This window comes from Agelaius tricolor, unplaced genomic scaffold (genome assembly GCF_023055355.1).
Source record: "Agelaius tricolor isolate 1412-34295 unplaced genomic scaffold, bAgeTri1.0.p SCAF_3, whole genome shotgun sequence".
Taxonomy (NCBI): Eukaryota; Metazoa; Chordata; class Aves; order Passeriformes; family Icteridae; genus Agelaius; species Agelaius tricolor.
This window is the reverse complement of record NW_027269263.1, coordinates 63,609,092-63,629,831: the sequence shown is the minus strand read 5'-3', so window position 1 is coordinate 63,629,831 and position 20,740 is coordinate 63,609,092. Positions and strand designations below refer to the sequence as shown.

At 43.5% G+C, this 20,740-nt stretch overlaps 1 protein-coding gene across 4 annotated transcripts in view; it reads left to right on the top strand.

Annotated features, from left to right (window-relative positions):
• Positions 1 to 20,740, top strand: part of CAMK1D (calcium/calmodulin dependent protein kinase ID) — a 220,500-nt gene that overhangs the window by 85,404 nt on the left and 114,356 nt on the right. For all 4 annotated transcript variants that reach the window (XM_071424095.1, XM_071424098.1, XM_071424096.1 and 1 more), the window contains exon 2: positions 7,050 to 7,181. In XM_071424095.1, the coding sequence (XP_071280196.1) occupies positions 7,050 to 7,181 (132 nt within the window). The remainder of the gene's footprint in view (positions 1 to 7,049; positions 7,182 to 20,740) is intronic.

Sequence of the window (20,740 nt, the reverse complement as noted above, 5' to 3'; positions counted from 1 at the left end):
TATTGAGCAGCTAAACTAGAAGAAATTATAAGCCTCAAATGGGCATTAAAATTCTTGCAGCTGACTCTGGTGACAAAAAACTGTCAAAACAGTAAGCTGTTGTAACTGTAGACAATAGTACCCACAAAAAACAGAAGTTAAATCCAAACAAATAGGAAATCTCTTGGTGGCTACACAAGATCAAAGCTTTGTGCTGCTCATTCTGTTGCAGACTGAAATGGTAAGTGGAAACCCAACTGGTTTAAAAGGAGGTGAACAAAGAAGCTCTGCCTATAGTGTGGCATTTATTGTTGGGTGGCTCTGTCATGGCTATAAGCCCCAGCAGAGATTTGGGTATTGATGGGGTTATCTCCTCCCAAACCTGTTGTTAAAGGGGAAGCAGCAGAATGACTGAAAGAAAAGTCTGGAATTCAGGATTTTGTGCTCCCCAACCCTGGGCATGGTGACTCCAGGGTCCTTTCATGCTGTGGCTGCTCACTGCAAGCTCACAGTGATTTTAGGATATCTTGGACAAAATGCTGAGGGAATGGCCATGGGGCAATGGCTCAGGGCACACAGAAAGGTGTGAGTGCTCCAGGAAGGGAATGGCCATGGGGCAATGGCTCAGGGCAAGGTGTGAGTGCTCCAGAAAGGGAATGGCCATGGGGCAATGGCTCAGGGAAAGGTGTGAGTGCTCCAGGAAGGGAATGGCCATGGGGCAATGGCTCAGGGCACAGGGAAGGGTGTGAGTGCTCCAGAAAGGGAATGGGCATGGGGCAATGGCTCAGGGCAAGGTGTGAGTGCTCCAGGAAGGGAATGGCCATGGGGCAATGGCTCAGGGCACAGGGAAGGGTGTGAGTGCTCCAGAAAGGGAATGGGCATGGGGCAATGGCTCAGGGCACAGGGAAGGGTGTGAGTGCTCCAGAAAGGGAATGGGCATGGGGCAATGGCTCAGGGCAAGGTGTGAGTGCTCCAGGAAGGGAATGGCCATGGGGCAATGGCTCAGGGCACAGGGAAAGGTGTGAGTGCTCCAGAAAGGGAATGGGCATGGGGCAATGGCTCAGGGCACACAGAAAGGTGTGAGTGCTCCAGGAAGGGAATGGCCATGGGGCAATGGCTCAGGGCACAGGGAAAGGTGTGAGTGCTCCAGAAAGCAGCTTCTTGCTGCAGGAACACCCAGCAAAGAGTATCTGTGCCCCTTGCCATTGTTGGAGTGTCCATAAGGATATAGCAGCAGCATTTTGGCACAGTGGGAAGTGCTGTTCATCATCTGTGGTGGGCTAAGAACAGCCCCAGGCTGCAGCATCAGGCACCTCCACGGCATCATCACTGTGGGCAGGGATTGGGATCAGCCCTGGAGAGGGGAACTGGGGTCAGACACTGCCCAGGGCAGGGCCATTCTGCTGTTAGAGCAGGCACTCGTGGGGCCCCAAGGTAGGAAACTGCATTTTCAGTCGTGGCTGGGAGGCTTAGTGGAAATTAAATGAGTAGGGAGGCTAAAAATACCGGTGTTAATACAGTGAGCCCAGTTGTTGTGCTCTTGCCCAGGCAGAGGAAGCATTGCCATAGAAGGGGCTGCAGGCTTGGAACTGTGTGTTTGATGAATGAAAATAGCTAGAAAAAGTATTTGTGCTCTAAAGCATAGATGGCTGCCACCAGATTAGTCAGCTTTTTGCATGAATTTATATTCAGTTCTTGGGAATATGTAGAGAATTTGGTTCCTGTACCATGTGTAGCACAGTCCCAAAATCCTTCTCCTTTCCTGTTGGCTGGCTAAAAACCCTCTCCACACTTTTGTGTTTTTAACTTTGCATTCAGACATCACCAAACTATTGAATTGAATTGTAAATTCATTTTCATGCAGCTGTCAGAACACTGATAGACATGACTTTGGAATAAAAATCTTTATTTCCAGCTTTAGTTGGGTTTGTGTTGGGATGCACCTGGATGATGTGTGAGGAGAGTGAGGAGGTATTTACAAAAACAACTGAATAGAAAATTTAAAAAAAAAGCCAAAAGAGAGACCATGAGTTGTGCAGAAAAATGGCTTAGTAGAAAAGTGGTTTGCAGGACCAGAACCCCCTGGTGTGTTACACAGAGCTTGAGCTCATCCTGCAGTTAACCCCTTGAGGCCCATGGAAGAAGCTGTGAAAATGCTAACAAATACTGTTTTCCCTCTGTTTGTGGTGCAGTCCAAAGTCACCTTTCTTTGGAGAATCAAGGAGCAGAATTTGAGTGTGGCTGCCGAAGCCACACTATAAAAATGACCTTTAGTTTGATTTGTCCCCCTTTGATTCAATCAGACTTTCTGTCTCAGGGTGGATGGACATGGTATATTTTTCACATGTTGAGTGTTCACTTTTTTCCCCCCCTGGTTTGGCCAGGGCAAAGTGCACATGGGAAGCCAATTGTGCAATAATTAAGAACATTAGCTATATGCAGCCTGAAGATGTGAAATCTGTTTCCTGGCTATGTCTGTTGACTTAGTGTGGCAGAGCACCTGCTAATGCAGTGGAAAACTGCTCAACATTGAGGCTGAATGGAAAAAATGAAGTTCTCTCCCTCCATCAGCTTTGTCTTCATTTTGTCAGTATTTTTGTCACAGCAATTTTTTTGTTGAATGAGAACAGATTTGCTGTCTCAGTATATGCTGTTCATTGTATTTCAGAAATTAAATGTTCATAATAAGTTATAGTTCCAACAGAAGAAGGAAAAGCTTACTTGTTCTTTATTTTGCTTTGATCTGCAGGATAGCCTAGCCTTGCAGCCACTGCTTTCTCACAGAAAATCCAGTCTGTTTGGGTATGAATAATGTTCATATTTCAATGTTAATCTTGAAATTATAATCTTTAAATCTAAATAAAAGATAAATAATGCATGAGAAATAATTTAAATGGATCAAAACTTTAAAAAATTGGCATCTTATAGGATACTGCACAGTCCAGGTGTTTGCAAAGGGGTGAGGAGTCAAAACATCTCAAGCACCCTCTAGAATTTGCAATTATCTCAATGTCACTCAACAAGTTCTTTGACATCTTTTTTTTCCTTACATTGTTCCTAATTCATTTGGAAGTGATCTAAATAATGAAATTATTCCGTGCCTTAATTAGAAGTTTGAAAAGAGCAGTTCCTCCAGGTAAATGATAATATGGTCAAAACTTTCAAAAATAGGTCGCTGCCGCACACGGATTTTGGCAGCTAAAAGTGGTTTCACTTTGCAGAAGTTTCTTGCTTACCCATTTCCACCCCTGTCCTACTTCCTCAAAGCCATGATACTTTTTTGCTTGTTTGCTATCATCTGCAGGCAGGACAGGGAAAATTCCTGAGGGATTTGGAAGCTTTTCTTTGGAGAGGTGCAGATTTTGTCCCTGAGCATGTTGGAAAGGTTGTATTTACCTCCTTCCCCGCTGAAGGGAATGGTGCATCCCAACCATTGCAGACACATTTACAATCATAATTTTTAACTAGCTAACCTCTTATCCCAATTTAAAAAAAATCTTTATCACAGCATGACATTTGGTTTATTCATTTTTATCATACAGCAGCGCTTGATGATGTTTAATGGAAGCCATGGCCTTTTCATAAAAGTCCTGTCATGTTGATGGTGTAAAATGCAGTATTTTCCTACCCCAAACTTCTATCTAAAACTTTGTACAAAACTACATTTTAAATCTCAATAAAGAATTGTAATTAATTCTTAGAAATGAATTGCTTTTTTTTCATTAATATAATGATTTTAAAGGAAGTATTAATTTCTTTTGGGTAGAAAAAATCTTTAGCAAGCCTGCTGAGTTGGTAGTTCTGGGCAACTTTTTTGAGCAGTTGGGGATTTGCTGTAGGATATGTTGCTGTTAGCAAGAAAATGAGCAGCCTTGTCTTTGTGGCTTTCTCTCTGATATTTACCTATTCATGCCTGAGTCAAGAGGGGTTTAGTGGAGGCTGAACTGTGTCATTAAGGGTGGATGACTTCAGCTGCATGTTTGAAACTATGAGATAATTGCTTGCCCATCTATTCAGTATTTTGACTCTTCCCTGACTCCAGGAGTGCCTTTGCTGCCTCTCCCTTGCTGGTGCTCCCTCCCACCCTTTCTTTCTTTTTGCCCTATATTGCTGAGTCTCTGTTTAACACTCTGATCCCTCTCTGCATCTGTTCCCTTCCTTCTCTTTCCTTCCAGCACTTCACTTCTCTTTCTTTTGTGCACTGAGTCATTGCTGTGCCCCCTCCCTTGCTCTGTGAGCCCAGGGGTGTATGAAGTGCACAGAATAATGCAGACTGCCTCACTCCTGCCTCCTCACATCTCCCTCCTGCCTTCCCAGCAGATCCATCCCAGCTCTCCCCCTCCCATTGCTCTTCCCAGCATTAGCAATTTCATGCCATGGCCTCATATAAAAATCAATGTAAAAAAGCACCCTGTCCGTGCCTGGGGTTGACATGGGACCAAACACTTCAGCTGAGCTTTAGGTTATTTCATGCTGTAATGAGAAAGGCTGTTAAGGAGATAGGGAATTGGGTTTCATGAGTATTGCAGAGCTCCACAAAAAAATTTCATTTAAATTCACAGAGGCTCTTTCCAAGCAAGGAAACCATGTCTGTCCTGATAAGTGGAAGAAGAAATCAAATCCAGCTGAAAAAGAGGTGCTTCACAAAGTTAACCATGTTGTGTGGAGAGGAAATAAAGGGATTTCCTCTGTTTTGTTGTCTGAGATCAGCAATGAAATGCAGATTGGGATGGGAGCTCCCTGTATTTTTATAATATCATAAACACTGGGAGAGCTGTGTGATCAGTAAATAATATTCCTGGTGGGAATATTGCAGCTTCCAGCACCATTTAACCATTTAAGGGCAAGGAGCCTGTTCCAGACACAGCTGGAGTGAAGTGCTGTGCTGAAAGCTTAAGCAGATGGGACTTGAGGGGTTCATGAAATACAGCTGGGAGCAGCCCTGTGAGTTTCTGAGTGCTCAGGTCTGCAACCAAGGCTGGTAAGCACCCAGAGGTCTCAGGGCTTTCCAGCAAAAGGGTTTCATTGCAGTTCTGGTCTGGCTGTCCCAAGCATGAGGGTCAGGATGAAAACCTTATTTGGTGAATTGAATGGCTAGGGCTGTCAATAACAGGAAAGGAAATAACACAATTAAGAACACTCTGGGTGGCTTATTTGTGCAAACCACTTTCAGCTGTGAGGACCCTAAATTGGAGCCTGTGATGCTCTGACATGCTGTGGTGGATTATACACAGAGCAGAAAAGAGGAAATCATTCTGCTACTCCAAGTGGCATAAATGTAGCCATAGTCTGTCCTTTTTAGTGAAAATGAGGCAAAACATTTCTTGATTCAGAGGACCACTGCCCCACGTGGACGAGCTGTCAAACATCTGCTGTAGAACAGCATGCAAAAGCCTTTTTTCCTCAATTTCACTATCACTACTTCCCTATCTGCTGGCTACAAAAGCATTTCTGGATGAACAGGTACTTTGTTTCCAGAGCAGAAGCCTCTTCCTTTTGCTTATCCACTCGTGATTCATGTGGCTGTTTTGCACCTCAGGAGCTGCTGGTGAGGTCACAGCAGCCTGCTTGTGTCATCCAAGTGCATGACCTAAAAAGGAGGAGCCTGTCCAGGAAAGGAAATTCTTTTGTTTATCCACAAAACATCTAGATAAGCAGCAGTTGTCAGGAATGCAAGCCAGAGAAAGTTGGTGGTAGCCAGATGAGGCTGTGACCAAACATCAACCTTTGAAGAGCAGGCTGGAGCATGGTTGGGTTTGCTCAGCACCCTCTGAGCGTTTATCAGAGTGAGCTGTGTAGGAGAGCAGAATAATCTGCTAATTAGGAGAAATAATAAAGGGAAGATTGTTTTTATTTCTTATAAATAAAACACAAACCTTCACAGAATCATAGAATCAAGGAATGCTTTGGGTTGGCAGGAGCTTTCATGATCATATAGCTGCAAACCCCTTCTGTTAGACCAGATTGCTCACCCTGATCCTTCAGCTGTCATTGGGTTAGAAAAGCCCTTGGACTGATCTCTCTTGGACCAAGTGGGTGCTTCAGGAGGAGGTTTTGGTGAGTAGGAAAAATTATTTGCTGTTCCTCATCAGGTCAATGCTCCCTCTGGCCCAGTACCTTGCTGCTAAACCAGTACCAAGTTCCAGATATAAGGATGGTCCTATTGTACCACTGCAAAGTCTGTCCAGAGTAGCAGACTCTGAATGATGCTCAAATGCTCAAAAAATCTGGAAACCAAAAAAATGTGTGTATAGCACTGACTGTGATGTTTTCCTGGCCTCTTCTTGGTTAGGCCCAGAAGCTTGGGAGGAAGCACTGACAGTGCAAGGAATAATACACTGTTATGAAATAACCCAGTGAAGGAGGGGCAGTGCCCATTTTTGGCAATTGGCTGCTGTGATGATGTTTCTTTATTTGTGTAACCCTCTTGGGGTAACCATAGGGAGGCTGCTACTAAGGCCAATGTTTAGACTTGTGATTTAATCCAATTCTTTGGCTTTAGTGGTTACACACATCAGTTTGTGCTGTGGAATATCCTTGCATGCATAGAGAAATTCTGATGCAGTCTGAGTCAGGGTTGATCCAATGGTGAGGAGAAGCCCAGGCAGGACCAGAGTGGGGGCCCTGACCTCTTGTGGTGGCTGAGGAACCAGGAGCACTCCTGCCACTGGTGTGTCACTTAGCCCTGGGGACTTCGGGCTGCTTTGTGAATTAAACCTCCAAAAATCTCAGAAAGGGGAAAAGTTCCTCATCCACCAAGCCAGGCTATGGTCCATGCCCCTGTGTACAGAAATGGTACTTTCTCATTTTCAAGCCCTGCTCATATCTCTGTTGGATGATGGTTCTTTATTAAAATGGTTGTTTGGTAAGCCTTTAATGCACTGCATGAGTGTGAATGTCTCCATATGTTTGTAAAGGCAAAGAAAGATGTTTGTAATGTCATTTCTGTGTTTAACAAGAGCAGCTTCCAAAGGACACCAGAAGAACTATGTTCAATGGTTGTGTTTCAGTTAACAGGTTTCAAAGAAAAACCACACCTTTCAACCAGGGCTTTTCTTCTCTTCTTTCAGGGGTGCATTCTCTGAAGTTGTTTTGGCTGAAGAGAGAGCAAGTGGGAAACTCTTTGCAGTCAAATGCATTCCCAAGAAGGCACTGAAGGGGAAGGAAAGCAGCATAGAGAATGAAATTGCAGTGCTGAGAAAGTGAGTACCAGACCTTCATTTCTGCCCCTTTGCTTCAGCTGAACTCCCCTGCATTCGAGGAACAGTGATTGACAAATGTGACTGAAAAGTTGTGCAGCCCATCACAGGCAGACAAGATCATGCAAATTTAAATGGTACTGAAAATGTTTTGAGAAATGCTCTTCTTTCATATTAATGCAGACACACAACTGCAGAATGGGAAAGGAGTGAGGCTAGAGTAAGTCTGTGATGCCATAAAGTGACTTTATCCACTAAGAATGTCAGCAGTTGTGTCACAGGATTTGAGCAGAGCAGGAGCAGGGTGATATTTTTTAAATGCTTAAAACAGTCTGTTACTAATTGCTCTAAAATGATGCCATGCCATGGATTGTCATAGGAGATGGTGTTAACCTGTGCCATAAAGATGAGTGGTACCTCTGTACTTCTGGAAGGGAGATGTGGTTTTTTTCCCTTACTTTGGCTGGAATACATGGGTAAGAAAAAGGAATTTCACCATTTCTGTGAATTCATTGTAGTTATTAGAGGCTTGATCCTTACCTCTTCCTCATTTTATGCCCTGAAGGTGGGATTCATCTCACCTGACTTGAGACATTTGGATCTGAACTTATCACCCTTGACTTTCATTCTGGGAATTAGAAAGAGATCGGTTACTTTAGGATTGGTTCATGTAGTGTGTTTTAAACTTCTAAAAGTGCCTTCTCATTGAGTTAAAGGCAGCACAGTTATACAGAACTGCTCTGTACTGGATGGGGACATTCTTATTCCTGCTGCACTTCTGTCCCAGGTGGGACTTCTTGCCCCAGTGCTTGGTCATGTCAGAGCTGAAGGCTGATCATCTGGGCACCACAGGACAAAACAGATCCTAAAAACTAACTGGATGAAGAGCTCAGCCAGCCTAAGTCAAAGGAGCTGGCTCAAGGGCAAATTCAGACATCTCAGCAGGCAGAGGGGATCCTTTTCGGTGGAGAGACATAAATGGGGCTCCAAACAGCTGCAGCTATTTGTAGCAGTGCTCTCCTATTGCTGAGCCCACCTTGGGTCAGTGCAAGGTAAACCCGGTGAGAAAAGCAGCATGTTGTCTTGCTGTGTGGTGTTATTGAGAGCCTGTCAAAAAACTCATCCATTGCCACGTCTGTAAGCAGGCAATAATGGCCAATAACCACAGCTTGAAAGTCTCTGTGTTGATGGGTTTGTCCCCTGGTTCTCCTGTGGGGTGTAAGAGGGGCAATATCCACATGCAGTAAGAACTGACTTGCATCAGCCTTGACCCCGAGCTGGCAGAGCAGAGAAATCATTCAGGTTATTTCTTGCTTCTGCACTGTGAAGCGTTTCTGTTCCCTGCAAACAACTTCCTGAGAAACCAGGAGGCAGCACCCAGGCTGTGCTATTCCAGCTGCAAGGGCAGGAGAGTGAGTGAGCAGAAAATGCCTTAATTTCATGCAATTAGATCTACTCAATCTCTTGTCCTGTGCACGTTAGGACATTAAAAGAGAATGTCCCTTTTTTATCTTCTGGTGTCTTTTACTTAGCTGTTGCTAATACAAACTTTGCCTGCCATTGTCTTTATTCTGAAAATAGACATCCTTGCTTGCAGATGCAGTATTGAATTTGTATGTGCCACCAAGGAAACAATTAGAAAATAACAAACTAAATTCTGCCTACAGCTGAGGAGAACGGATATCAACCTGTTCCTCTGTTTAATGAATTCTCTGCTTCAAAAGCTGTCAGTAAAAATAGACTGAGAGTGGTTGAATGGATCCTGAGCAGCTGTTGCTAAGCTCCATCTAAGTGCCCTTGCTTTTGTTTCTTGTAGCTTAACACTGAGTGGCAATGGCTAGTTCTTGTGTTGTTCTAATGAATGGGTGGGACCCCAGAGCCCTGGGCTTCCCTGCAGAGCTCTGAGGTGCCACAGCCTTCAATGTACCATGCACTGAAGCACCTCATCTGGAGGATGTGCACAGAGGATGCCTGGCAGCACCAGCTGGTCCCTGTTCCCCAGGGGAAGGTGTAGAGACACAGAAGATGGATGTAAAGCAAATAGAAATATGCACAGGTGTTGATCCTAGTCTCACTGTCTGGTTTTAGTCACTGGATTCATTGAATTTGTGTCTTTTGAGGGTGCTTTAAGTCTGATGGGATAAAAGTCCCAAAGACACCCTGCCTGGCTAGAATGCAGACAAACTCCATGAGATCCTTCAGAGAAGGGTCTCTTGTCTTACACTGGACTTTCTCCTCCTATCCTCAATCATTAGAATTTTGTTTTCCTCCTGACAAGCTCTGTGCTTTCTGGCAGAACTCTACCAAGTGTTGTGAAATGCAAGATTCTTCTTGATTTCTTCTTGATCTCTTCTTGATTTCCCCCAGTTGTATATCCAGGTGAGGTCTGGTAGGAGATCCAGCATGTACTCCCTGCAGGTCTGGCTGCTCTCAGGTGAGCTGCTCATGCCCCTGTATGTGGTGTTTAGGAGCAGTCAGAGATTGTGCTGGCATGTCCAGTTTCAATGCCCACAGTGTCCCCACATACTTTGTACCCGCAGTCAACTCTGGTGAAGGTTCATTCCTCTGCCAGTCCTGCCCAATCATTCAGATCTGGCAGAATCAATATGGGAGAGAGTTTGAATAATTCTGTGTGTTGAAGTAATGTTTAGAGGAGCATTTTTTGCAGCCAGGATTAAAAGTCTGAGCATGGACTGCCGGTGATGAAAACGTGAATCCAGTGACTAAAAGCTTTGGGTCCCCTCTCACCTCGGCTACTTCCCTTCTGTCACAAGAATTATTGTCTGTATCAGTATTTATTGGCTGTGAAACAGCTCTAATTGAAAATACTTTTGAACAAACAGTTTTACCTGCAGTTGCTTTCCTGTCCTCTCTTGTGTCAGCAGAGTGGATGTGAGAGGGGAGGTTTCTGGGCTGGGCTCTTAGTGTGAAACCAAAACTTCTGTCAGTCCTTCTGTGTGTCTGGACTAAAAAGCTGTTGGGAGCATTAATCCAATATTCAGTGCAGCATAAGGTCAGTGACTCCCATGTGAGGTACATGGAAGGTAGGAGATTTTATCTCTCTGTCTGTGGGCTTGGACGCCCGGGCTGCCAAAACAAAATGACACATTTCAGGAGCGCTGCTCTGCGAACAGAGGAGCTGCCAGCCAACTGATCTGCATGTTTGTGTGAGTGCCAGAGTGAATCATGCATACTCCATAATTCTATTTTTCCAGCCATGGCCAACAAATCTGTTCTTAAAAAAGAAAAAAGGCGGAAGAGCCGTTAAGTCAATATTTACGCCTAGCAACCTTAACGGGGCTCTTCCAATATGGACTCTTGTGTCCCGTGGAAATCCATGGCAACATTCCCTGAAGACAAGGATGGGTGGGGACGGAGTGGGAAGGAGCTTGCTGGGAGAGACTGAGTCTGCAGTTAATCCAGGAGCCTGGGCCTGACAAAGCATTTAAACATGTGCCTAATTTCAGGCAGTAATTAGTTCAGTGAAATTGGTGAGGAGGCTGAGCTCCCCTTCCTTCGATGTTTCAGAGAAGGGTGAGAGTCCCACCATGTTTGGTACCACATCAAGAGGGGAGTTTTCTTTTTATCTTCAATTAAGACATTAAGACATGTGGAAAACATGCTTAGAATGTGTTTGAGGAAGAAAATGGAATCTCTAGGGCGGGACTGTCACAGCTGCATTAACTGGCTGTGGGGGACAGCAGCACGCAGTCACCTCTGTGTGACACAGCCTTTTTCTGAACTGATGTGTGGGGAGTTTCATAACCTGTACTGGAAGCAGCTGTGTTCTGGTTTTGAGCAGAAAGAGAAATGCAATCCTTTCCATTGTTTGCTGTAGAATAGAGGAAATTTCTTCCACTTATGGTAATTGTGCAGGTGTGAACACGCTGGAAGAGGAATCCTCTGCTAGACAGGTTCCTGAAGGCAGTGCAGAGTGCAAGGAGTTGGACTGCAGAGAAACAGCAGTCTGAGGTTCTAGTTAAAGGAAAAAAAAAAAAGCTTATAGGCCAGATAGATAAAAACATGCCTGATTTGCCTGTAAGGCTGGTTTTGTTGTTTTTTTTTCCTTTGGCTACACCACTATTTATCACAAGAAATTCTCTGCTGCCTGGGTGATACCTGCCCAATTGTACAGACTCAGTGCTGAGTCAGAGCAAAGCAAGGGGAGGAACAATAAATTGTGTGTAGCCCTGCTCCCAGGTTTATTGATTGCTTAACGGCAGTAATGTGCACATGTGTCTTGTTAAGCAATACTGTCTAGAGAGCAAATCATACTCTGCTTTAGCTAGTTTCTGCTGAACAGGGATTTAAAAAAATAATTCCTAAGCTACTTAGGTATCTCTACCTTCTCTCCCACCTCTTTACTATCCTAGATCCTGTGGAAGAGGCACCATTAAATTCCTTCATACAAATCAAATTCATGCCTTACCAAGGTCTGAGGCTTTTTTTCCTGTTAAAGAGAGTGAACTGTTCCCAGCAGGTCAGCTAAACTCCTGCCAGTGCTTTCCATCCCCTTTTCCTCAGGAGACAGGATGTTCAGGCAGTGATTCACTGCCTCACTCCTTATATGCCTGCACCTACAAACCAGGAGCTGCTGCTGGGATAAAGGGCAGGGAGAGAGGAGAGGACGTGTCCCCCTGCAAAGCCTGGGAGGTCAGGGCTATACTCAAAGTAAAACTAAACTAAAAACAGCAATGAAAAGTTTTCCTAATGTGGGTGGAATTGTGGGAGCTCCTGCTCTCCCATAAATCAGATCATGGTCAAAGGAGCCCCTTGCTCCATGACAGGAGGCAGCGCTGCTCCTCATGTTAAAGATAACAAATGTGGAAAAATCACCCATTCTCAAGATTTACATGAAGGCTGCAGGGGTAATTAAAAAATTGTGCCTCTTTGCTCCTTTTCAGAAACCCACTGACAAACTTCTTGTAAAACCTCTCTGTCCCAGATTCTTATCTCTGTTCTGCCCCAGCCCTCCAGAGCTGACTCCATGGCCTCCAGGAAGAGGAATCCAAATTTAGTTTTGAAACCCATTAGTTACCTCTTATTAAACTCTTCTGTGCAATTTAACTCAGAATCAAAGGCTACATTAATTCTGAATAAAATTGGCCATGCAGAAGTTTAATGTGCCCTAACATAAATTCAGGCATTTAATTAATTCAGATGAATGTTCCTGATTGACTTTGGGGGACAAACCCATCTATTCAAGCCACGATTGTGTTCAGGTCAAAAAGTACAGCCTGGGTGGTCCCATACTCCACTTTCCCAGTCTGGAGGCTCTCCTGGTGCCCACTGATGTTTTCCTGTGGTAATTGTGTTTCTGTCCAAGGCTGCACAGCAGAGCACAGGGCCAGCTGAACATTCAGATGCTGTGTGGATAAGTGTTAACATAAAAGTGATGGTAATTAGATTGTGTAGCTGAGATACAAAAAGCTGTGGGATTGACCCTTAAGGGGTTAATGACTAATTACCTCTTTGCACCCCAGCAGTAAGAGCTCTTTTTTCCTGTCAAGAAATGGATAGATGGTTAAGAAATGAGAAACAAAAAAAAAAGCACTTGACATGTCTGTCTGTCAGGTATCATAATTTCTCTGGTGCTTTGCTTATTCTATAGACAAAACAGGCTTGCTGCTTTTTTTATTTTTTTCCCCTGTTTTTTCTCCTCTGTGAATAATGGTGAGAAGATCGGCTGCCTCAGCAAGAATTGAAGAGACAGCTGGTTGTTATATTAAGTAATCACTCTCTGAGAAAGCTTTTATGTAGATTTACTTGTTAAAACCTGGCTTGCTCATGCCACTGCAGTTGCTCTGGGGTGACAGGAGGCTGACTCTGCTCTCCCTGCACTGCCATGCTCCAAGCCCTGCCAACTGCAAATCCAGGACATCCCAAAAACCTGCTCCTCAGTGGGGCCCTGCCTCCCCAAGGATGGCTCAGGGTGCTCAGACACTCAGCCACCAGCTGGGCTGGGGTAGCCACTGGTACCATTAATGATGTTGATGTCAGTGGTGCCAGGGTAGGGCCCTTGCAAGAATATATTTGTTGGCATCATGCATGGATTTGCTTCATCATGGCCCCCACAGATCTTTTGGGCTGATCTGGGTGCCTGGAGGGACCCCCAGTGCCTGCCTGTGGAGCCTCCCTTCCAGCTGTGCCCTCCTGCAGAAATCCCTGCTAGGGAGGCAGGCAGGCTGGAACGGAGCCAGGAGCTACAAAACTCAGGGGAGGGGGACAGTTGGGCATGCCTGGAGGCTGACATCAGCCCAAACCATGGGATCATCCCCTGGATCAAGGAGATGCAGACTGGATGAATTGCCCTTCTCTGGTTTCAGGCAAAGGGGAATCTGACCCTCTAAATGTGGGTATGGCACAGGGCAGCTCTGCCTTGGCACTCACACTTGGCTCCGTGTTAAGCAAATAGTTTTGCTGCAAAGAATTCATCCCAGTGAATAAAAATGTGAAACCTGAAACAAAGCTGACAGCATTCTTCATCACTAAGATGCTGGAAACATTGCAGGGGAAGACTTGCAGCCAGGGCTGCCTGGATTGCATTTCATGCTAGATTAGATGTAAGCAGATATTGAGAAACAGATCAAGGCATCTTAAAAAATCCTTAGAATACATTAAGTGGAAGAGAAAAATCCCCTCTGAAGTGGTAATCACAGAATCCTGTGTATCTTCTCTGGTCTTGCACAGTTCTGTTCAGGTGCAGGGTGCTGGGTCAGGCTTCAGGGATGGTGTGTGGCATTTCTGTGTCTCAGCCTGACCTCACACCCTGCACACCCAGGCTCCTCCAAGGAGGTTACAGAGTGATAAGTCATTTCACTGCAATTGCTGGATGGTGACACAGCTGTTCCTCTCTCCTGGGTGTTGATGGTGGTTTACCAGATCTCCCTGGCATAACTATTGTCATCCAAGGTCACCCCATACCTTGGCTCATCTCAAAAAATGTCATGTCCATGTTAGAAGGAGGACATGGAAACACACTGTCACTCTGTGGTCCAACTTTTAAAATAATTCAAGGAAGTAACTGCTGATTTCTGAAAGAGTTCTAGGAAGGGTCCAAATTAGCAGAATGATTTTAATTTAGAATGTCAGCCTTAGGTGGTGTCTGCTTCTGTGCCACACAGAATCACAGAATATGCTGACTTGAAAGGGAACCCACAGGGATCATTGAGTCCAACTCCTGGCTCTGTGCAGGACACCCCAAAAGTCACACCAGGTGCTTGAGGGCATTGTCCAAATGCTTCCTGAACTTTGGCAGGATTGGTGCTGTGATCACTTCCCTTGCACAGGGGGGATAACAAAGCCAAGGTCCTCTCAGAGCTCCCAGCTGAAGAAGGAGAATCTGTGACCTATTTTCCAGTATCTAATTCTCAGGAAGGTGGTTATGATTGTGTTTCAGTGGTACAAGTGTCTGATTATATTGCCTTGTCTGTTGCCTAAAAGGAAAGGCTTGCTAAGATGCATAAAGCCTTTTCAACAAGATCAATAAGTTTGATAAATGACTCAGCTTTAAATCTGAATTCATAAGGTCTGTTCACCCACATATTTAAACCTAAGGGCTACCTAATTTGCAAGCACATGGCTTTGGTAGTAGGGACAGCATTTTCTCCAGTGCTTGCAGTTCAAAACCTCAAGGATGTCTTGGTGCATAAAAGCAGCTGAGGATGTACTCAATGTACTCCTAGGTGGCTTCATTAGGCAAAGTACTTCCTCTTCTGTTTGTTCTCCCAAGGTTCTTTATAGGTAATCTGGAATGTTTTGTCAAAAAAATAAGGGTTTTGCTTTCTTTTCCATAGAAGTAATTTCTTCATTTGGACAAAGTACAAAAGCTGTTTAAATGTCTCATGACATTAGGGAAGTGAAGATTGTTTAAATATTATCAACCTATTGCATTTTGCCTCTATTCTCTCATGTTTTCTTGAAACATGAGCTAGAAAAATTCAGTGTTTGGTAATAAGCTGTTGTGATGTGCTGCTGGGAACCAGTTGGTTTCTAACCTCAGGGTGACCATATTTTGGTGATGGGTAAGTTTTTAGATGCATAGTCCAAGCAACTCCTTTATTTCACTTTCATGCTATTAAAATCCACATCAGTAACTCATAAAACACTGGACTATTGGAGTGGTGAAGCAGAGTTATAATTTGTGAAGCACTGCATAAAGAGAACAAGTAAATGCAAGGTAAGAATCATCTGGCCAGCTGGAAGCATCCTCCAGGTACACAGCTGCATCTAAGCTCAAACCTCACTTGCTATGGAAATCATCAAATATGCATTTCTAAGTGGATCAGAATGTACAGGGAGGATAAACAAGTATTCCAAAAGTGTCAGTTCAAGAAGGTAGAAACAGAAATCTTATCAGAAATGACAGTTTTCTGTAGTACTCCTTGTCCAAAGCAGTTTTTTGCTCTTAGTTGCATATTAAAATGCTTTTTAAACACAAATTGCTGTATTTTTGGCCTTCATTATATGAAATTAGACAGCAATGTTATCAGTGGACGGGTTTTTCTGAGACTCCAGTGTGAATTTAAACCAACTCTGTTGGCAACTTACACCTCCTGTTTTCATTTATTGAAGATGAATCACGATAAATTTTGTGTCTCATTAAGGTAACAGTTCTAGGTGTCTGAGAGCAGAGTTTGGCAGAAGGGGGCTGGTTCTCACTGTAATAAAATGGGGAAATATTTGTAATCTGTCCCACATGCTGCTGCATCAGGTTAAACCTGACAGCAACCTCTGTGTTTGGAACATATCCAAAATATCCTGATCTGATAGCTGCATAAATTAATTGCTGTTTGACCAGCTAAGCCTGCAACTGTCAGCTGTGATACATATTGATTTTTTTCTTGCAATGCTTACTCATACAACACCTTGTTTGTGTTCAGGGAGAGTTTTTAAGGGAGGAAATGTGAAAAAAAAAATCTGTATGTATAGAATTTATCTTTTAACAAAGGCAGAAATTTAAAACACTCATTTAGTCTGGGGGCTGCCCTGGTGGTCAGTTTGACCAAGGATATGCTGATGATAATTTTATTCCATATGAAACATTGATTATATTTTTAAAATCAGAAATTCTAATTTTTTTTAAACTGTGTTTTGCATTCATAAGGCATTGGCTTAGTCAGAATACATCTTTTTTATCCTGAATGAAGTGTCCCTGGTAAGGGGCTGTGCTTCTGCAGCTATAGGACTTTAAGCCTATTAGTCCAATCAGTTTTCAAAATAAAGCCTAACATTTTCCTTGCTTGCATCCATGTTTCTACATCTCTGGCTATCTGAGACACCTGGCTATACTGCCCAGGTCTTAAATCTCTCTTAAGTGCAGAAACCTTTGGATTAGTTTTAATACTGACAATCTATATCAATAAGTGGACTATGAAATCATTTCCCTAAGGATAGGTGACAGCCAGCTTTTACTCTGCCAGCTATTTCATCAAATGAAAATTATGGAGCATTACATTAAACAGGAATGCTTTGGCCTCCTTGACTTAATTTTTTTGTCCAGAAAAGTAGACATAGCTGAACTCAAGCCTTCTTTGGTTTAATAGGTTCTTATTTGAAATCACTTAAACATAAAAATAGCAGAATTTATTTCTTTTTTTTTTTTTTGAAAGTTTGTTCAATAACTTTGAGAAGGCTATTGGTAGGAAGCTTTTGCAAATAATCTAAAATGTATTACAGGTCTATATGGTACCAAAACAACCAACTGACAAATAAGTAGCAGTGAACTGTGCCAGATACATTTCTGCACACCACCGGTGTCACCTTCTGAGATTACTCCAAATTTCTATATATAATCTATTTGGTTCCCACCAAATAAAATAACAACCTGCTTCAAATATCTTCATACCTTTGTGATATCTCCTGTCTTGGCTGATGCACCAGGGATTAAACTGTGACCTTTTTGGACTCACACATGCATATTTTTACAGCTAAGTAGCCATTCCCTGCAGGTCCCTGGAATGGATTCAGTGGTGGACTGGGCTCTGAGTGCCATAGTTAACTTGTGCTGAAATACTGATTTGAAAAGTCCTCGTGCTGAAATAGTGGTTTGAAACGTCCTCATGCTGATATACTCATTTGAGAAGTCCACATTGGTGTGGGGTTGTTTCTCAGCTATTTAATTTTTTTCCCCTCCACCAAAAGCAGAGGAATTCCCATGCAGCAGCAGCAGCATTTGGCATAATATGTTTTGTCAAGAAGCCTCTCTCCAGACCAAAGCAATCTGGTCACTCCCATGTCTGCTGTAAAATTGATAATTAGAAGAGAAAACAGTGGCTGTTCACAGCTTTGCTCTTAAAGAGGATAATGGGGGATTTCTAACTGAAAACAAAGAGGAAAGGACTTTTTCAGTGTTTTAAGCTCTCTTATGCAAACCACAACAAATACATGGATATGACATGATCCAAAAAGATGCAGGATTTGTATAGAGATGCCAGCTCTCCCCTTTCTATGTTACAGCAATAGTAATGGCTGGCTGATTTATATTTACTACAAGGGGGCTGGTGGGAGGGAAGCAGAACATTTTCATGAACTTTGAAACTTTTCCTTCTGTGTTTTTTGTGTGTTCCTGAGAAAATTGCTGTTGAGTGAAACTCCTGTGTGCCCCACAGTGCTTATGTCTTGAAGGAACCATCCTTGCCATTTATGGTGTCTAACACACACATTTATGGTGTCCCAGCCATGTAGCAGCAGCATGGCTCAACGAGCACTCGTCATTAACAAATAGGCATGGGTAACATGATCTCATGCTATTCTGGTCAATAGGAAAATTCAAAGTCGTTGAACTTGGTTACATGACTCCTCGAGGCTCCCTTGAGAATCTTGGCCCAAAGCAAAGAGGGGAAGGAAAGCCTGAGCTGAGGTCAGCCCTGTGGATTGCAGGGCTTTGTCTGGTGTGGATGTGCAGTGTGGGCTCAGGGCTTTGCACACAGCAGATGTGCTGCACAGCCTCCTTCCCTCTTCCTCAGTGCCTCCTGACTGATACATCCAAGGAAAGGGGCACAGCCACGTGGGGATTTACTGTTCCAAAGGTGGTTGTTCCTTTTCATGTCCTCCCACACAGGATCCTGGCTTTCCCACTGGGAGCTCTGTGCCATCTCTGGATTAGTTCTGGGAACAGAGGGTGCTCGGTGGTGCTGCTGCTGATTTCAGCTGCTGTGGCTGGGGCCAAACTTCAGCCTGCAGAGAGAGGATCTGCCAGGGACTGGCCATGTCCCCCCTCCTCACTCCCTCCCCAGCCACAGAACTGGAACAAGGGAATCCCAAGCGTTGCTCCTGTGAGAGGATGGGGAAGGTGGTCGGTGTCTTACCTAGTGGGGCTTGCTCCTGCTGGTGTCATTAAGTTGGTTTTCCTTCTGGAAACTGAAAGACCAGACAAGAGTTCCTCACCAAACTTCACCTTGAAAGGATTGGGTTGGCACATAGAGATTTTCCCCCCTCTTTTCTCTGATTTTACTATTAGGATGCTGAATTGCTGACTTTGTTTAAAATTCCTCCTACCATTGGAAGCATATGTTTCTGATTTTCTTTCTTATGATGACGTAGTTTGCACTCTTATCCAAGAGCTGTTTTCTTAATAGGACCAACTATATTTGGAATCACTCTGAATTGCTCTTGAAATGGAAGATTGATGTCAGTATTTCTGGCAGTTTTTCACTGTATTTCTTTCCCCATAGTTGAGCATTAAATGACTGTTCAAGCTGGAACACCTACACCATTTTATTTTAACATAATTAGATTTGTTTTATTGTAGTGCTCTATATACTCCTAGAGTAGCTGATACAGGTAAACTTATTAGTGGGATGGTTTGAGGAGGATTCAGTAAATAACAGAAAGAGGATGCCAGTGAGTGTAGAGGGTTGTGCTTTGCATCAGTTTACACACAGGGAAGTCTTACAGGTTTTAGAGATGTGATCCTGTGCTGACACTGTCACATCTGTATCTCAAGCACACTCAAGTGGTATTTTTAAAAGTATCTGCACAGGACAGGGATCTGGATCCCACTGAAATTCCCTGTCTAGAGGACATTAGAAGACCTCATGGATTTAATAGTCAGCTCTATAATTTCCTGTGTCATGATTATGCCTACAGCATCCGAGTGGGATGTGACTGTTCTCAGGTCATAGGGAATCCATCACAGTCCTCCCAGTCCTGAACAACAAACCAAGAAATGTCAGTCCTGAGAGGGAGCACTCAGCTCAGTGCTGATCTGGGCCTTGAACCATCTTGGAAACCTCTTTAAGACTCTCTTGGGAAAAAGCAACAGGCCTTTTTCAAGGAAAAAAAAACCAGTACCCAAACTGCCCAAAAATTCAGGCTCATTTTGAACTGCACTTTGTGTCTCAGCACCCTTAAATTCTGTGTTTGATTCTGGAAGGAGAAAGTCACTCACCTGATCTGACCCACTGCAGCAAGTGGGCTGTCTCATTTCATCTGTTTATGCTGCAGAGATCTTGGTAACTGGATTTGACTTGTGGTTAGAAATACAGCCAGGCTTTGTGGAAGCCTCCTGCTTCTACCCTAGGACTGCAAAGGCACCCCATATACTCCTTCAAAAATTACTCTATTATTCTCATTTGCCTGGGAACTTGTCAGGGTTTAACTTCTATTTGCTTGTGGACGTATTTCTTAATATATTTCTCAAGAATATATTAACTATATTGATATATATTGATATATACATCAATATATCTCATGTTTCTTTAATATTCTGCCTATATAGGTCCTTATCTTATGGAATCTCTGTTTTTACTATGCAGAATTGAGTGCAGGGTTCTTCTTTATAGACACCCTTGGTACTTGGAGAATGTTTTGGACGTTCCTCATGCCTACTCTGTAAGTGGAAGTGTTCCTATGGCATGCAGTGATTTACAGGGAGCATGGCAGGAGGGAAAAAAAAAAGCATTTTTAGAGTGGGATAATCCTGAAAAAAGGGCTTGATTTGGCAATAATTCCTGGTGATAATCCAGATTTTGTCTTCATTTATTAAATCAATTTATTCCACTTGTAAGTTTTGGCTAACTGAGGGGTAGATTTTAGGAGCACACTGATGTTGTGTGCATGAGACACAGCAAGGACATGAAATATATGGAAATGGGGCAAAAGGAGGGGTTTTGGTGGGGGAATCAGTGCTCTGATTGCTGTGGGTGATTTGTGTCTTGTTTTTAGGAAAATGAAAGAGCAAAAGCCCAAGAGCTTATTCTGGAAATGGCTTTATAATAATGGTTTTCAACCTTTTGAATAGGCAGGTACTTAATTTTTTTTTTTTCCAGTAGCAGAGCCAGCTCCTCCACAGCAATTTCATCTGAAACTCCTGAATGATGGATTTACTTTTGTAGTTATCCTTTACAGACCCTGTGAATGCCACAGATTCCCAAGGGTCTGCACACCCCTGGGTGGAAAACACCATGCTGAAGTGTGGAGGAATGAAAAAAAGCCTCTCCAAATAAAATAACAGGAGAAAGCAGAAGCTAACTGTGGCATGTTAAAGCACCTCCATAGCAATGCCATTGTGGAGGAGTTAGTACTGGATATTTCAGGTTTTCAGGAAATCCCTATATATT